This window comes from Sphaeramia orbicularis, chromosome 19, assembly GCF_902148855.1.
Source record: "Sphaeramia orbicularis chromosome 19, fSphaOr1.1, whole genome shotgun sequence".
Taxonomy (NCBI): Eukaryota; Metazoa; Chordata; class Actinopteri; order Kurtiformes; family Apogonidae; genus Sphaeramia; species Sphaeramia orbicularis.
The window spans coordinates 27,178,955-27,198,437 of record NC_043975.1 but is presented as its reverse complement, the minus strand read 5'-3'; the positions used below and the strand labels follow the sequence as shown (position 1 = coordinate 27,198,437).

Genomic DNA, 19,483 nt, shown 5'->3' with positions numbered 1-19,483 from the left:
TGCTAGAGCGAAATAAATCTATTTCGTATCAATCCGACATTGACAAAGACGAAAACGAAGGGAATTTTTCCCATAATTTTTAACCGTTTTAGTTAGTTTTATAAACACACAATACAGTTTCAGTTAGTTATCGTTTTTTTTCTTCTAATTATAGTTTTTATTTATTTCAGTTAACGAAAATGTTTTTTCAATTTTAATTTTCATCATTTTGTTAGTTTTCGTTAATGATAATAACCTTGGTCCAGACAAAGGCCGATGACCCACTGAAAAGGGGTTTGTGACCCACTTTTGGGTCGCGACCCACCAGTTGAGAATCACTGCTTTGTATGATACCTACCACCTCAAGGTACATTTCCATAAACACTCGGGCCATAACAGACGACACACTTACAACTGTCATGTATAAGAGGGTCACTTTTATTGTCACAAAAACACAACAGGAACGTACAAAAGCAGCAACCTTTGTATGGTTGATTTTTCTCACACGAAGCAGCAACTTTACCCTCCATACACAAAGTTGCGTGGTGTTTTGCACTGTAAGTTGGTCTTTAGTATACTGATTTCGTAGTAGGTTATCATTCTTCTTCACAATTCACAAACAACAATTATCCCACACGGCAAGCATCACTCTCAGACTCCAGGAACAGTAGTTGATATACAATATCATTCAAATATCTTTCTCTATAGTTGTAATAATCTTTTTTTCCTTTTTTCTGACAGTAAAAGGGGCCTTACCCACCCATTTAAACATAATACAAAATCTATGTTACTGTACAATTTCTGTTTACTCTATCATACACTCACAAGTATACACAGAATTATTGACAAGAAAATGAGACCTCTGTTGACCCAGCGTGCAGATTTCCAGGAATGTATACAGTATGCATGCCATCTTGGATTATTTTTTTTGCCTAAAAAAATTCACATAAAATTTGTATAATACTATTTGGGTCTATATACATGATTTCTGAACATCCACAAATGGTTTGAACGATCACACATTCATCAAGAAACCATCAATACAATTTAAACTGTATAGTCTGTATAGTGTACATACACTATTGGTTATAATAGAGGAAAACAGCTACAAAATGGGGTGTTTTATCAGTGAGGTGATCGTTTTCGAGGAAGGAGGATATGTGCTTTAATAATGTGGTGGTACTAGTTCTGTCCGTACATCACAACCATCTGGAGTACCTCCCACTCTTCCACTGCTAACTGGTCTCTGTGATTTCTATAACAAATGATTATGGTTAGCAGAAAAAATAAAAAATCTTTCAAACAGAAAAATAATAATTTACAGAATAAACGTGTTACATGCTTATGAATCCTCTTTTTTTTTTTCCAAGTATAAAAATACAAAAAAAGCTTGATTATATAAAACATAGATGAGACTTTATTTTTTACATGTTAATAAAGCGATCTCTTCAAACAAAAACTAAATGGTCATATAATATACATACAATATATCTGAGAAGTGATTTTAGGTTATACTTTATATTTCTATTTCCGTGCTTTTAATGCTGTTTGAGAGTCTATTAATACATTCCATAAATGTATTCACTATATATTGAAACATCATTTTATAATTAAATTTTTGCCAGTGTTATGATCACACACTCGTAGATTCAGATTCCCCTCCGGCGAAATGTCAAACAGCACATAAACCATGTGCAGGATTATTTTTCTTGTCATTTTACATTTGCTTCAACCAACAAGTTTCAGCGTTCACCCTTTCATTCCAGCTCTTTGTTGAGCCTATTTTCCAAATCTAGGGTTTCGTTAGAACGTCTGCACAAAAATCTGGGGTCAAACCTACTTTACATTTGTAATCAAATGATTGTTAGATATGATGGATGATGGATTTGCAGCACAGATGTTAAAAGTGAAATCCCCGCACTGCTTGTTACTGCAGGTCCAGAGCAAATAGATACAACCAATAAAATTTATCCAGAACATTTCAGTCTTTACTTAATGTAAAACAGAGCTATGTCTCATGGGGCAGTAAATGAATCATTGGTTCGTAAAAGAATTCTATTTGGCTCTACTGTCATAATTTGGTGACCTCTAGCTGATGGTCAGATGATGATTAAATTAGTTAAACTCTTCTTTGTAAATCTGACAAATTACAAAATCTCTTAACTAGGATTTTGGAGTCCAAAACCAGAATGATCCGAGTACTCACTCCTCACGTATTTAGTCCAGCTGAGACCTGAGAGACCTGAGAAGCAGACAGAGAATGAAGAAAGCAAAGCAAGAGGATAGGGGGGAGGGGAGGGGGAAGGGGGGGGTAAAGACTGGCTGGCTCGCAGATCAAAATGATGTGAGAAAAAAGCAGCGGAGGGAAACGTCAGCAAAAGTGATGATTGGTCAGAATGAGCAGGGTTTCTGCCGTAGTGCAAGAAAAAAAGCAGTTAGTGACAAAAGCTCAGCACTGCCTCGGTGCAGACGCACAAAGCAAGCACAGAGGGGAGGATTTAAGAGCAAAATATGTTGAAAAAAGACCAAAAACAAGAGGCGGAAATTTGGATGAGGACAAGAAGCAGTGAAAGGGAGGGGGAAAAGAAAAAAAGACAAAAATCAAAATTTACAAACAGACAATGTTTCTCAAATTTGTCTTAACAGCTACATCTGTGAAGACCTATGTGTGTGTGTGTGTGTGTGTGTGTGTGTGTGACTCATGAGTCAGTGAAGGCAAACGCTCCACCCTTCACTATCACTCTGTGCTTCAATCTCCTGATTGGCCGCTGGGGATGCCAGGTTTTGGTGCATCGGATGACAGCGCTTGTGCTTGTGGATAGATCAGAGAGGGAAGAAGCCTCTGTCACTAAGCTGTGTATTGTATAGGCAGAAATGATGCTGTGATCAGTACCGCTCTGCCGTCAGGGCTTTGGGACTCGCTGCTCCCCTTTTCTGAGTGATGGAAGGGAGGAGGAAATGGAAGAGGAGCAGTGTAGGAGGGACAGGAGGAATGAAATATAAGGCAGGAGAGGAGAGATAATGTGATGCAGAGGAGAGGAGACTGTCTGAAAATCTTCCCTGTTTGACTGCCCACAGCCGTTTATTAGCCAAAGCTCCTGGGTGTTGCTAAGAAAACATTCACTTCTCTCTGAACTGATCTTTCTTTACCACCACAGCAGCCGCAGGAGTCTCAGAGCCTCCTTTATGTGCCAAATAAATAAAGAAACTGGGAAAACAACCAGAATTTGGCCGTCCCCTGATCCTTTTTGCTGCCAGTGCTAATGAATGGCTTCACACATTAGAGCACCGTAGATTTTCTCTTCGATTAAACGTCTATGCCGCACATGGCTGGTGACGCTTTGTCCATCCAAAAAGTTCACTGAGGCAAAAAGGGTTGTGAGGACAAACATGTTACGTTTAATAAGATTAATGGCCGCGACTGCTTACTGCACTGCGATGGCACGCCGCTCTGGAAAAGCATGCCTGCAGGGCGCAGAGCAAGCCAGGCGTAGACGTGATAGAAGGGTTTTGGGTGTGTCCTTGAGAAGTATGCACAGTGAAGCCTCAAGAAATGTTGAAGGATAGAACTTAGAGGATGCAAACGCTGTGCAAAGGCGAAATCAAATCTTAAAAAAGCCTTTTCATCTTGTCCCAATGCTTATATTGTCTATAAATGTGTAAGAACAGCATGTACAAAAAGGAAGAATCCACGCTTGACAACAGCTTAAGTTCAACAATAGAGAATAACAGTTTGTGGTGACAAGGTGCTCCGTTGTGCCTCAAGGGGACACTGGTATATGTGCGGCTCTCTCAGTGCTCTCAGGAACAAAAGGACTAGAAGAGACAGGTGCACCACCCATGCCTCCAAAGGGATTTACAGAATAAAGTGCGCCGCCTCTTTTCACAGCAAAGCAGCAACTTCTACATCAACATCTAACTCGTCTCCTTTTTCAGATGCGGAATGAAATAAACAGTAAGTGCATCCTGGTTCATTCTGCCCGCTAGGACATAAAAAGCCTGCACAAGGCAGCGCAACTATAAACGACACCATTTTGTGATATAATGTGCAACATTTGGTCACATTGTTTTGGCAGTTATTCTGCGTGCGTGCTCTTTTGTACAATAATAGCCTCTGGTTAACAAACACTTTCATCACTCAAATGCATTCATTTGCCCGAAGCAAACACATACGCTACACGACTCCTGCTGATCTAGAAACAGGCATCAAGTGAACTTTACTGCATCCTTCAGCTGCAGCAGAAAAGGGGTGGAAAAAAAAAACAAAATAAAACTAAAGAGACTCAGATGAAGGTTGCACCCAATTCTAGCTGCTTGTTAATGTGTTTTTTTTTGTTGTTTTTTTTTTTTTTACTGTTTCATGATTAGTTACATTAAATATCATACATGGAGTGTAATTTGACCCACAAGTCACAACACTGTATGTACAGGGTGAAAGAGATGCATCTACTGATGTTGAACCAAATCACTTTTTTAAAGGTAAATTACAATATACAGTGTATTGTGATTATAATACTGGTGTATTTGTTCAAACTATTTTGCACTGAGTTGAGAATACCTAACAGAATCTGTTTCTGTATTATATTAACACTATGTCTGGTGTCAGCTCAAGCCATGAGTTCACTCCTGACTACATGAAAAAAAAAAAAAAAAAGATTTTAGGCAAAAATTGATGTTGAAATACTATGCTTTGAGACAGATCAGGACTAAATGACTAGTGTTTAAAAGGCAGTAAAAGGACAAACGAGGATATTACACATTTGAGTTGCTATGCGGCCCATTACCACACAAATCCAGCATGAATACTAATTTTTGTCATTTTTTTAAAGGACGTAGTGCCGTCCATACCCAGATGGCATTACTGTGTCAAGCGGAGGTCAGCCGTGTTAGCCATGAGCTAATTACTGCTACCACTAATGGGATGTACTGTCAAAGACACTGTCCTTCCCAGGAAGTCATCACAGACAAGTCTCCAAAACAGACTCCTGTGGGTGAGCTGCTCCTGGCCATAAAAATATAGATAAACTCTTAGAGGCATGTTGATAAGCTTATCTTACAGATGAGGTATTGAATGTATGAAGAAAACAATTATTAGTATGTTAAACTAAAGCTGGATTTGCTTTGATTTATCAGTTAATTTAAAAAAAAAAAAAAAAAAAAAGTAGAATTAACAGAGAAAAATGACTGTTGCTTGAAAATGGAGCTGGTGTGAGTGGTTAAGGTGCTCCCAGCTCAGTGGCTGGATGAGTTATCGCTGTCTCTTACTGAGAAATTCCTGCAAGCTCTTTTTATATTTTAGAGCAGTGTGGCCAAGGGTGGGTCAAGGCTGCTCCACTCAGCATGTCAGGGGCAGCTTGGAGAGTCTGCAGGAGCAGATAAGACGGATGGAGTTTCAAACCTAAAAGGTGCTTTTCAGAGTTCATTGGCCAAGAACTGAAGAGGAGCGTTGGGCTTTTCCGCTACTGTCTCCTACCTCACTCACCACCAGGCTGTTCATGCACAAATCTACTTGCCAACAGCTCTGTTACTCTGTAAATGAATGGTTTGTTCAACACATTCAGCTGAGATACCTCCCAACAAGTAAGCCTTTTCAGGTGACCTTTAAACTTGTGCTTCTCTCTTGACATTTTGCATAATAGCTTATAGCTTTAATGCTGTTAAAAGGCAATGTTAAGTATGTTTGTATAGGCTTTCAGGCTGGTAACTATTCAGTACCAGCCCCACCGAAGTACAATGCAGCATAAAGGCTGCCAACCAACAATGTTGGAGAACTGCCTGCTAACCTTGAGATTTAACGGATGGGTAACACAAAATGAACAGCACGTTGTAATTATTAGATGAATAGAGTGAGAGATAAAGGGAAAGACTCAGTGAGAGAATACATGGCTGGATCATGGAGAAATATCACTGTGACCTTGAGATATTCCGTGGCATTATTGAGGATTATGTAGCACACTGGAAGCAGAGAACGTATCCGAATAGATCTGACGATTATAATAAAGCTAGTTTAATCAGTTACAAGCACCACCGAGATCTTCCTCTGGAAATCAAAACATCGACATACTTGTACGACAAAAACTTCTCTAAGCAAGCTAGTTTAGATCCAGTAACTTAAATGTTAAAACACACATCAAGAACTGGTAAAAATCAAGAGATATATAGCCTCCCCCTTCTCCTTGTATGTGATTTCACAATGTCTGCTAGTAGGGCCTACAGTTTTTCTCATTTCCAAGAAGTCGCAGTGGGGGAAAACCTCCTTTGAAGTTACAGCAGAGGAGAGTCAGATAGCGAGGCAGACGTAGGATCAGAGGTGGCTGTTTAGAAGTGGAATACCTGCTGCTGGCCCTGGACTTTAGGGAAATCCTCTTTCTGCTTGCGGGTTTTGGGTCTCTCCAGGCTGCCCTGCTGAAGGTGTTTGAGCCTGGCTGCCACGGTGGGACCCTTGGTTGGCCCTGGGGAGTTACTGCTATTCTGTGAACCCAGAAGGAAGCTCATATTAGGACACAATGAATGAGTTACTTCACAGAAATAGCTCTTCAAAGCCCATCATCATAAGCACAAAACTGTTCTTTTTTTATCACTTCATTTATTGCAGTGTAATATTTTGCATCTTTCAAAGACTTACACAAATAGTTGGTCAAAGGTTCAGTACATAACATGCTTGTGTGCTTACATGAAGGTTGTGTTGGAGTCTGTCTTGTGCTGGGAGCCAACAACTGTGTCTTGAAAGTAAATCCAATGCAGTTTAACCCATAAAGACCCAAACAGCCACTGGCGACCAAAAGCATCTACTGATGTAAACAGTTTATGCAAATGTAATGCAGTTTGTCGTCTTTCATGGTCATCAGATATGACCCATTTGGACGTTCAGAGGCTCCGTAGTGAACGTGGAAACACTGTCATCTTCTACAACATTGATTCACCAGTAAAACCCATGGAGTTTGATCAATGACAGTGGATGGAAACATTTGTTCTTACATTCAGTTATTGATATATTTGCTAAAAAAGTCACTTTTTTCCTGTTTCTGATTCATTAACCCTCAAGTTTAGTCTGAGTTTTCATTAACATCTAAATGATCAGTGAATTAAATATAAGAAAATACATGATTTACACTGAAAAATGCAAAACACAGAGGATAATATTATGATAAATGGTGATAAATCACTTAAAAATGATTAAATATAGAGAATAATTCATTTGGGAACTGCCACAAAAGTAGCACTGGGTCTTTATGGGTTAATGCTTTGGACCCCTAATGGGTGTACTGGTGGTCCTTTTGTAAATTATTGATCTGAATAAGATTTTAGGGCCGATAGAAGTCTTTGAGGTCTGCCATGTCTGGATTTGAGTGACAGCAAACTTATTTGTTTATTGAATAAAACATGGTTTTCTTCCACACAGACACTCAATGCTGCTGCAGCACTAGTGGAAGTCATGAAAGGGCATTTTGTGTAGCAGCTGTGGTTAACTGGACCGTCAGACTAACGCTTTTGTCCAAATATGGCCACTTCTGCTTCCAAAAAAACCTTGATGGTGACATCCAAAAAACAGACTTGAGGCATAATTTAAAAAACAATGGATCATGTCATAGAAGCATCATCCTTTTCTTTCACACAGTCTATGCTTGGAGCTGGTCTTTGATGACATTAAAAGCCTCCATCTCTGAGCCAACAGTCGCTAGTGTTGTGTACTGTTTCTACAGTTGATAAGCAGAAGAGAGGCAGTGAATCATTCAGGACGCAAACACACGCATGCACACACACACACACACACACATCCACAAGGACAAGGTTTATCACTGAGAAAACGATCCAAGTCCTTTACATAGAAAACATCTTACAGGCTGATCAGTGGTGTAGTGGTCCCTGGAGAAGTGGGTATACTCAAAATTTGTCCTATTTTGTATTTTATTTATTTATTTTTTTTAAATAGTTCAGAAAATGACGTTTTAGAAACAGTGACATGTAAGACTACTCTATTTAGTTTACCCACAAATCCATCAGTAGTATTTGCTCACTATTACAAAATTCTCATGACTTGATCAGGAACAGTTTGTAGGTATTACTGGTTAAACAAGCAGCTGCATGAATGGAAATGTATTCAACATGAGGCAAACATAGGATAACAATAGCCTTTCATTTCTTGTTCGCATTTCCAATAAGATGTGCAGTGACCTGTCAATCACCTGGGGTGGCACTGGCACCTGAGGTGGCCAGCGCTAAGCAGAGCCCTGGCTCTGGCGCTAAGTTAGCAATATTTAAAAAAAAAAAAAAAAAAGTCAGCAGTTTTCCTCAGCATGACCTGCCCTACTCTGCCTCTGATTGGCTCATCAGTCCTCATGCCTTAAGTTAACCAATCTAATCAGTGAAGGTACCGAGTACTAGCCAATTAGAGGCAGAGTAGGGCGGGTCATGGCTTCACCAGCCTAGGGGAAAACATGGGCAATTTGGCTCAGATACTACTGAATGGTGCGCATTAGGGGGATTTAGAAGTGCATATACCCAATGCTGAATGAAAAATAAGTAGGTATACTCCATATACGGCCATATACCCTGGACTACACCACTGAGGCTCAAATCATGGATGTTGAACACCAAGACAGTTAGCTTAGTAATAGAGTTAGCTAACGTCAGCAAATGACCACTCCCAGCACAAAAGACATGCCAAACAAACTTCACATAAAAACACAAGCATGTTCAAAACTCACACCTTTAACCTTTAAGAATGTTCTGCCAACTGTTATTTCTAAATAATCAATGACTGCATTATAATGAGCGTTACACAGATAACAGTTGGATTGGCAACTTAGAAATCTGTTTTTATGACAGAACTGAATATTTTCTTCCATTCTACTGACATTAATCATTCTTGAGAGAAAAGTAACTTCAAAGACAGCACAGTGAATAAAAATGGATCAAATTTAATGCAGCAGGCTGTGAGAAAATAACAAAGAAGCGCTTCTGTCTGCAGCTCTGAACCTGAAATCCCCACCCCTAACCCTCCCACCTCCTCGCTGTCCTTTATTTTGACAGCTACCTGCTTAGTGCCTTTGTGAGATAATTCCAACAAAAACAAGACCTTTTACTCAGTGAAATCTGTCACTAGAGCTGTCGTGAAGTGCGCTCACTGCTAAGAATCTGCAAAGGGAAACTAAATACATCTGCTCCAGCTCTGTGCGCGTGCTTGGATCCATGCTGAGTCACTGTGAAATACACCATCCGATACTTTATAGGGTTGTATATTCACACAAATACACCACTGGTTAGCCGAGAAAACAGAACAAAAGCAAGTTCCCAAACATCTATTTGTACAAAGATTATCTTATGTAGACTGCTTAAGAGCTCACACGAAGCAGAAGGCACCAAGCCAGCAAAGGAGAAGAATTGTTAACAAGATTAGAGAGAAGATCAGTACAGCATCTACTGAAAGGCCATGCTGTCAAAGTGGAGTGGATGTGATAACATTTTGCTATCATAAAAGTCCAAAGACACATTTATTGCATTTGGTTCTTTTCTTTTAAATCAGTGACATGAAGCGAACTGAAGTGGATAGAATTTTGAAATTGGATTTTACTCCTCTTGACGTGTCTGATAGCTACACATTTCCTCTGAGTACGTCTTTATTTGGAATTTGATAGAGGCACAAGAATCAATAGAGGTGTAAAAAAAAAAAGATTTGGATATAAATACACAGGTTTTTGACACCAAATAAAACTGTATCTATTATTTTACAAGCTGATTTTTATAACTTAACAGCTGGTACTTTTCATATTACCAGCTATATGAGCGTTAGTTTAGCAGAAAATATAAAGGGAGAAGGAATTAGAAGAGGACAGGGAATAAAAAAGGAGGGAAAATGCTGCTGCGGGTTTTTATTTTACCTTTTTGCCCAGGGAACCAAAGATGCATGATGGGGTAGGGGCGGCCTTTGGTTGGCTGCTGTACTGTTTATTACATGTAGATTCTTTTACAGGCGTTCTCTGGAATATCTTTAACGCACAGGTGTTGTACAAAAAAAAAGTGCGGCAAAGACATGTTATGATATGACAGCCAATAATAACCACCACAGTATAATGTGCTTCCTTTACTGCTGCGATCGGAAGCCGATTTCTGACGGTGTCATACCTCTAGCTCAGCGATGATCTTCTCTTCGTCGTCTTCATCCTGGATGGCGGACGCTGCTATCACAGGTGGGGTCGAGGCAGGTCGAGGGGTGTCACAGGGAGTCCGCCTCAACTTTACCAGAGTTTTAGGCATGTCTACGTCCTCCTCCGCCTAAAGGAACATTAAACACAATGAAAGCTCTAAATTACAGGTGTTAAACATACATGAGCCAAAACAGGCCAGCCTAAAAGACCAATACAGCCTGTGGAGTGAATCTGTGAAATGCAAAAAGGACACTGAAAATATTAACAATTAAGAATGTTAAAATCATTTCAGTTCAGGTTCCGCGTATAGACCAATTCAGTCTCAGACCAGTAAAGTACTATCATAATAACCTATAAATATTGACAACTCAAAATGTATTCATTATAGTAAAAAAAAGTCAAGGTACATGAAACTGTTCAGATTTAAAAACTATCCTTTCACAAAAATGTGAAAAATCTGGAAAAAATATGAACAACCTGAAATGTCCAATAGACTACATGTTACTAATTGTTTTGTGTATTTGTCGATCCACTGTGATTTGTAAGTTGTAACGTACATAATATTGTTAACACTTACTGTTAGCACTTACATTTCTTAAGACATTTCAGGCTGTTCATTGTTATTTAGATTTTTTATGAAACATTGTAGATATAAATATTTTCATAAAGTAATTTTACTTTTTTCCCTGCGATTACAGTTGCAGAAAGAATTATTAGACCACCCTTGTTTTCTTCAGTTTCTTGTTCATTTTAATGTCTGGTACAACTAAAGGTACATTTGTTTGGACAAATATAATGATAACAAAAATAGCTCATAAAAGTTTAATTTCAGAGCTGATATCTAGCCATTTTCCATGGCTTTCTTGATAATAATCAAAATCACTTCAGTTCTTACATCAATATCTATGGCATTGTACTGGCAAAAACAGTGCTTTTAGGCATTCCATGTTTTCTTTTCTGTCTGCTTTAGTCGCATGATACACACAGGGGTTAGTACTTGATTACACAACCATTGTTTTGATGACTTTTGATGGTCTAATAATTTTTTCCACAACAGTATTTTACTGGTCCGCCCCACTTCAGATCACACTGGGGTGAATGTGGTCCCTGAACTAAAATGAGTTTGACATTTATGCTCTAAATACTGACTTATTTCATGCCGCATTTGCTAATAGGAAAACTCTAATTTAAAACCATTCTCATTTATGTATTAGACTCATGAGGCTGTGAGTCTATAAAGGCAGAGCTCAGTGACATGTTGTAAGTAACTTAGATTTATAATGTCCATTTGCAAAGACAAGGACACAACCCACCAGTGGGTTGCAGTAGATATTATTTGGATTGTAAAATAAATTATCATTTGGTCTGTTGAAACATATTTTGATCAGACTGTTTGTATTGTTCTGATAATTGTGCTGGTGCACCTTGCATTTCTTTTACTGAGCCTTAAAATGCATTAAATATGTCTAAATTAAGTATTTACATAGTGTAGACTGGTCTCAAATTCAAATATAAGTGTATATTGTTGCTGTCATGTGGAAACCTCGGAAGTCCATTTTTGGTCTTTTTCTTTTTTTGTCATAAAACAATTCTATTGGTCAGTCTTCCCATTGACCTGATAATGTTGGAAATATTTAACCAATGAAAAGTGTTGAAAACGGCTTGTGACTACATCTTTTAACTCCATTCATTTATTACCCTGCCCCCCAAAGGGGAGGCAGGAGGTATTGTTTTTGGTTCAGTTTGTTTGTTTGTTTGTTAACACTCTAGCTGCAAAACTATTGGTTGAATTCATATCAAATTGGGAATATACATTGCCAGTGACCCAGGATAGATGTCATTACATTTTGGGAACAGTAGGTCAAAATTAAATTTTTAAATGATTTTTTAAAAATCTTTTTTGTTCTCCCATTTACTTATAATGGGCGACATTTGTAATGTCTATAAAAACATCAATTTTGTTTCAATTAACTTCAAACATGGCACATATATAGAGGCAACTGATATGCTGAAATCAGTACATGCATAGAAATGATGACATCAGTTGGATCGATGCCAAAAAAAGCTACAGTACGTGTGAGGGGCAGGGTTTGTTGTGCCTGGCACCACTTGATTCAAGTATGCATTGTTTTTCCAGTTTCCTGAAAATAGCCGTTTTGGACATAAGAGGTTTCTGCCCGACAGCGACAATATGTTTTCAATCACATAGGCACACAAACACAGAGTTGTGATTTATAAAATGTATAAATGTTATATGACAATATTATAAGGTGATGTACAAAAATGGCTCAAAATGGTCATGAATTTTCATCTATGCATTCATCCACTCTTCTCATGATTTATAGATAATAAGACCTACTGTGAATTAGGTTGTCACTTACTTAAAAAAAAAAAGTGAGTGCTCCAAAAAAAAGTTTGGGAAACACTATTTTATTATTACACTTGATCAATCATCCGGGCAGTTTTTTTACTTCATGATTCCAAGTAAAGTTACTAACGAAAGAAAAATCCAATCAGAATCCGTGCTGCAGTTAACAGGAAAGGTCAGGAAAGAGCAGAGCCTTTCAAGGTGACAACAACAAGTAAACAAGCAGCGAAAGAACTGATGAACAGTTTTTGTTTTTTTTAATAATTGTTTTTTCCCAATTGTGTTTTTGTCTGATATATTAAAGCAAAGTGGAAAAAAAACAAGACACAGAAATAGCGCAGGAGGATTGGCATTTAACCAACTCAAAGAAATGGAGAGGATTGGTTTTGAAGAGGTTGGTCTGTTTATTCATTAAGCTTGTATCAAAAATAAAGACATTTAATCACAAAAGCAGGACTGACAAGGGTGTGTTACACAGATACTAACCACTCCTGTATCTCTTGAGAATATTTTGAGAAAAAAATGTTTAACTTCTTCCAGGATTTTGGGACATGATGATAGTGATGCTGTTAAAGTATGTGTATCTGGTGTAAAAGAAAAGGATTTGCTTATTTAAAAAAGACAGATATATATAGTAGGTAAATGACTGTGTATTGTCTGTGCAAAAAATATAATAGAATAAAATAATATGGATTACAATACAGAGGAACGCTGCCTTCTTTAGGCTTCTGATATGACTGTTTAGACAAGATCTGTTAAATATTAAGTTCTTCTGTATTTATTAACTAGTCTTATTTATAACAAGATGAATTATAATAGTATTTTTATATAGATACAAGTGCCAGTAGGTATCTGCAGGACCAGTGTGGCCCCTTTTGTGTCAGCGTGGCTCAAGAGGATGGAAACTTTCCAGCACCCTGTTAAAACTATGACTTTGAACAGTTGGGCTACTTTACTGTTTTACTCAGCAACTTTCTCATAGAAAAAGGAGACTTTGGGGAAGGACTGGAGCTCATAAACCTGCACCCAGACACTGAGACTTTTAATCAGCTATAGATAAAAGCTGCATCAAAACCCTCGCTCCTCTGTCCTGCTGGTGTGTTTAAGGTCAGTGTGGTCGTACTAAGGCTGAAGATTACCGGTGGTGTCTATGGGAGCCTCACAGTGTCTCACCTTCAGGCTCTTAGTGGTGACGATGACCTCCCCAGTGCGGTTGGTGGTGAGACCATGAGCGGACGGGAAACTTCGGCGTGGTGGGGGCGGTGGGGGAGACTTGGAGGGCTTTTCTGTACGATATCTAGCCACGTTGAGTTCGACTGTGGACAAAAAAATGACAATGAAATGAGCTGCAACTATTGATGATTTTCTTTGATTTGATACAATTAAACGAATATTGGAATAGACCAAAAAAATAGCAAAAATGTGAAAAAGACATGTCTGAAAGTGATAACTTGTCATTTATTACAGAACCAGCTGAAACAACAAACATAAAAAGTATAAAAGGGTATATAAAAATATCTATATCTCTATTTATATCTCTGTATGTATGTATGTATCTATCTATCTATCTATCTATCTATCTATCTATCTATCTATCTATCTATCTATCTATCTATCTATCTATGTCAAATGACAAATGCCCTCTACAAAGAATATGTGCACTGAATTTCTTTGCACAAATTGGACTCCAACTCACTAATTTTGTTTGTGTGAAAGCTTAAAAGTTTAAAGGACTAACTGATGGTTCTAATGATAAAACGTGAGCATATAGACATTTTCTGCCTTTTTATTCTTATCTTGTTGATACTAGTGTCATGGTGTCACAATAAGCATCCATGTGAAACACAACCGCGGAACCAATGTTTACCAGCAGATAAATTAGAGAAACAGCTTTGATTCAAGAAAATTTGACAATTTTTATCAATTTGAGCCAATTAGTCACTTCAGCTCAACAAAATACAGCTCCAAATTGCGGTAAAAACACAAAAACCCCACCTGACCCTCGATGTGAACCAGCCCCCTCCATGCTGTTCAACTTCTGGGCAGCCAGCTGCACCTTGCCAGGCTGCTGGTCCCCGCTGGGTGTGGCGGTGGTGGTGGTAGTGGCTGTGGTCCCAGTGGTCCCAGCTGCAGAGGAAGTGGCTGTAGTAGAGGTTATTGGGATGGTTATTTGGGGCTTGGGGGGCACTGCTGGCTTGTTGATGTGCCTGGCAGCGAAATCGAGGTCCGGGATGGCCTTCATCAGCTCAGCCTGGGTCTCTTCCAGCAAGCGATTGATGTCCTGGGCACTGAACTGGGTCAAGCTGGCACGCTTCTCCTCCCAGTCCCGCTCTGCTGCCTGACATATATACAGATATAGACAAATGATGGGCTGTAACATTCACACTACTAACAGGAACAGGCACAGATGGAAAAACAAACATAATTGAGACACATTCTGGAAGTGTGTTTTCTAATATAACATGGATAGATAGAATTATAAACCTAATGCTGCTGGTGTGTGCACAGGGTCTTGATAAGACAGTCAGAAGCTGTTTCAAATGAAAATGGATGTTCGCCATCTGGCTGACACCAACATTTTCATAGTGTTAAATAATGGACACTGTGAATATTAGACTGGCCCAAAAGTGAAGGATAACAGGTACCGCATGGTTATAATAACATGATAATAGTGGAGTAATAGCTCAATAACAAATAATGTCCTGTAATTACTGTGTAAAAGCCTGGAAAAACCCTGGGTTTAACAAAATCTGTGCAATAAAGGGACAAAAAAACATAATGACAGGGTAAAAGGGAAACAATGTGGTAACTTCAGTGTAGTATTACATTAAACTAAACATCAAGAGACATAATGTTAAGAGCTTGTGTTTTCTATTCAAGTAAAAAAACAAAGGAAAAAAAATAGAGGTTTGTGAAAAGGTCTTTCCGTAAAGTATGACTTGTAAAATATGTAAAACAGAACTAAATGTGTTGCTGCTGAAAGTCCTCAGAAATTATAATAGAAAAGTAATTCCAGGTAACAAGTCGTGGCATCAAATGTATAGTTTGCAGAAGGTTGGAATTCTGCATAATAATAAGAAAAAGAATTCTGACATAATTTTGAAGCAGTTATGTTACCATATTACTGTTGTTAATCCTATATACTAGTACTGGTGTATGAGTGTGTGCCTGAATGGGTGAATGTGAGGCTTTGTAAAGTGCTTTGGGCATCATAAAACTGTGGAAAAGCACTATATAAGTAGTGACATTTACCATTTACTATATTTTAGATACCTTAATACCATCTAAAAATGTTCCCCCGTCATTGCTCAATTTTAGCCCTTTACATGAATTTCACTTTAATATCATTCAGATGTACACACCCATGGTTATCACTTTGGTAATTACATGCTAATAATGAACTATTATTAAAGTAATTCCCTACTAGTATTATGTTACTACTGAGCTGTAATGTAAAATCTACCAGGACAAGGCATTAAACCCCAGATTCTACTGTAATAACAGCTGTTTACCAGTCTGACTTCAGCCGACACAGCCTTATCTGAAGGACGGCGACTCGGAAGCTCATCAAGTATTCGGTTCCTAAAGGTCATTGACGGCTGGATGTCCTGTTCAGGACCCGATGTGTCTGCGTCAGCGGTGGACACGGGCATCCAGTTGGCGAGGCCAGCGCTGGTGCTCAGGTCGCTGAGACTAAGAGGTGGACTGTTGAGGATATCCAGGTCTGAGCTCCGGCTCAGGTCTTCTGCTCTCTTCTGGGTTTGGCTAGGGAGGTCTTCAGGACCCTTCCACACACCTTCAGTGACTTGTCTGTACATAAAGGGGGGAAAAAAAACACTACAATACACACAGGAGACCATGAAGGTCCTGGAAAATGTTAGAGAAACAATCTAGAAACAAAAACCAATGAAATACTATCTTCTTTTATCCTACGTAGTGAATCCTAGTGAATTCCTCAAAATAAAAACAAATCTACAATAACTAAGACACTTGGAAATTCTACTAAAACTACAATGAAATTGAAAAAAACAGACTGAAAGACTACATATAATTAAAATGAATGGGTATTTTAAAGCTCTAACTCTGGCCCTGAGTTGGTTGAATACAAAAGCCTTACAGTACGTGGCTGTGATAAGGACTCTATACCTGCGTAGTGTGCTGAGGGCATCTGTCATGGTGTTACAACGCTTCAGCAGGGCCTCCAGACGGTAGGGCTCCTCCTTCAGGAACTTCACAGCCTCCACCTCCACCCTCAGCACCACCCGCATCTTACTTTGCAGGCTGGGGAACTGGTCTGGATCGGAGAGAGAATCAAGAAAGAAGAAGGGGATCAAGCAGGACGTTTGGCAGAATGATGAGGAGGGAAAGACAGATGGAGGAAGAGAGAGAGCGGTGTGTCACAGGATGTGTTAAGATGTGATATGCAGAAAAATAGAGGCGGAGAGCGGGCCAGGTATAAAGGAAGCGAAGCGAGATTACAGGAAAACAGACATAAAGGGAAGGCAGGATGCTGTTTCTGTCACAGCTTGTGAAGGCTTTGGGTTTTTTTGTCATGTCGAGAAGGCTTCAATAAGAACGGTGGATGCAGGTCAAAAGACAGTTAAAGGAATAAACAAAGTGTGCATTTGCCTGCTGGTGTGTGGACATTTTAGCATTGTTAGACAGGTACAACATCGGTAGATCTGCAATTTGACCTTTTTTATACAACCGTCCTCACAAACAAAACTGGTCTTTGTGTTGCATTTGCTGTGTGGATATGCAAAATAGGAGTGGTCAGTCTACATAATGACAATTAGTTCAATTAAAATGATAGAAATAGTCACTGATAATCAAGCTGGAGTGTGCAACTACACAGGTCAAGAGGTGAAATAAAAAACTTTATGAATATGGTTTTAAAATGATTCATAAGAATGAATCTGACTTTGGATGGTAACATATAATGAACACAGATGGGCAATAACTTTTAGCAGTTCTAACAGTTTAGTATTTTAACACGGCCTCAGTAAAATGAATCATCATTGCACTAGTGAAAGTAAATTCAATTAGTACATATTTCAATGGAAACTTAACATTCGTATGTGAAATATGGAAGTATCACACTGCAAATCGAGTGGTAAAAGTCTAATTAAAATGTGTTCAAATGTAATTTCACAATTTAAAAGAATATACAAGATTTTTAGCTTGTGAAACATTTAGATTTGCACTCCAATGGTCTACATTTCACATCCAATCAGATATTACAGAAGATATTAGTGGTCAGTATGTGATGAAATCATAAATAATACTACTTAATGGAGCTAATAATGCCAAGGGAAGCTTTGGAAGCTCTAATTAAAAGGGCTGTGCTTAGAAAGAAATATGGAGAGTCTGGCAGTAGTCGGATGTTGAGTAAGTATGTAACACAAGTTTCTTTCTATGCCTTCAGGTGTCTTTTGACCTTTTCTCAAATTCTAGGTTTAAAGGCAAAAGCACAAACTCAATAATGCACTTACAGAAAACTATATGCATACGAAAGAGCCATTGCATTCACACTGCAACCACATTCATAAAGGACGTTGATGTAAACTGTTTACTTTTGAGCTCAGTGAGGGTCTCTCCCAGAATCCTTAGCTCCTTGCTCTTCTGATCTACATCCTGCTCGGTTACTAGTCCGTGGTTGACTGATGAGTTCCTCTGCAGCTCCTCCACTGACTTCTCCAGATCACTGTGGAGCACAAGGCATAATAAACATTTAGTAAAAACTGCAACCAATCTGGCCTCGAATGCAGCATATGTTTATATATTTACATTTCCACCAGTGATTCTGTATGTATTTAGAATCATGCTCTCTATAATCACTGTTCCCTAAGCTTTTGATCTCTATAAGTTTTGGTCTATATGTCTCAGTAAGTTGCAGAATGTGTGAGGTTGTTCTGCCCCTGAGGGTTTACAGCAGAACAACCGAGACAAATTACTCCACATTTATTGAATTTATTGCATTAATTAATTCTGCTGCAAACTCACTGCAGCTGCTGTATGAGCAGCTCCTCTTGGTTGAGGTACTTCAGTCTTTCCTCTTCCACTAGGAGGCGTTGTCTTTGGAGTGGGTCCTCCTGGGTGCGCATGGCATCGAGCATCATGAGGCTTAACTCTGACTCTGTCTGCCTCAGCAGCGACAAGACTGAGTCCTGGTTTTCCAACTGGAACAAGAAAAAACATGGCTATAATAATAATAATAATAATGATAATAATAATAATAATAATAATAATAATGGATTAGATTTATATAGCACTTTTCTATGAATGCATACTAAAAGCACGTACAGTGGATCCATTATTTATTTACTCTCACATTCACACTCTGGTGGTGGTAAACTACATATGTAGCCACAGCTGCCCTGGGGCAGGCTGACAGAGCATGGCTGCCAATTTACGCCTACGGCCCCTCTGACACCCACTGAACATTCATACGCATTTATACACCAGTGTGAGTAGCAGCACTGGAGGCAAGGAGGGTGAAGTGTCTTGCCCAAGGACACAACAGCACATGACTGGGACAGAGCAGGATTTCAACCGTTACTGGACGACCTGCTCTACCTCCTGAGCCACAGCCACCATGCTTATACCTGTTTTTATACAGCTGGTAAGCATACTGACAAACTGCAATTTTTGCAGACAGGGGGCTCGAAATCAAAAAATGTATTAGCAAATGACATTGTAAGTATCGCTAGATCATGGGAAATGTTATTTTCACCAACACTGGTGATGAGAGTGAATAAGATATGTTTACTGATAAAGTAATGCATTCATGTTCATATATGTGCATTTAGTGATGCATATTCACATTATGTTACACTATTATGGTGAAAAGGCTGCATGTAACATCAACCATTAATGTTAACAGAGGTTAATAGAGGTTTTGATATTTTAAATACCCAAGTAAAAAATGTAGGCCTTGTTGTTTTAGATATTTTACCGTGGAAAGTTTACATATTGCAGCTTTAAACAG

At 38.7% G+C, this 19,483-nt stretch overlaps 1 protein-coding gene across 1 annotated transcript in view; it reads right to left on the bottom strand.

Moving 5' to 3' along the window:
• Positions 1–396: 396 nt before the first annotated feature.
• LOC115410172 (SRC kinase signaling inhibitor 1-like) overlaps positions 397–19,483 on the bottom strand; it is a 98,253-nt gene continuing 79,166 nt past the window's right edge. Inside the window, exons 12-21 of the mRNA XM_030121655.1 lie at positions 18,499–18,674; positions 18,069–18,199; positions 16,642–16,789; positions 16,008–16,332; positions 14,491–14,833; positions 13,669–13,811; positions 10,105–10,254; positions 9,861–9,968; positions 6,313–6,450; positions 397–2,434 (exon numbers count right to left, since the gene is read on the bottom strand). Coding sequence (XP_029977515.1) covers positions 2,429–2,434; positions 6,313–6,450; positions 9,861–9,968; positions 10,105–10,254; positions 13,669–13,811; positions 14,491–14,833; positions 16,008–16,332; positions 16,642–16,789; positions 18,069–18,199; positions 18,499–18,674 — 1,668 coding nt within the window. The 3' untranslated portion in view covers positions 397–2,428. The remainder of the gene's footprint in view (positions 2,435–6,312; positions 6,451–9,860; positions 9,969–10,104; positions 10,255–13,668; positions 13,812–14,490; positions 14,834–16,007; positions 16,333–16,641; positions 16,790–18,068; positions 18,200–18,498; positions 18,675–19,483) is intronic.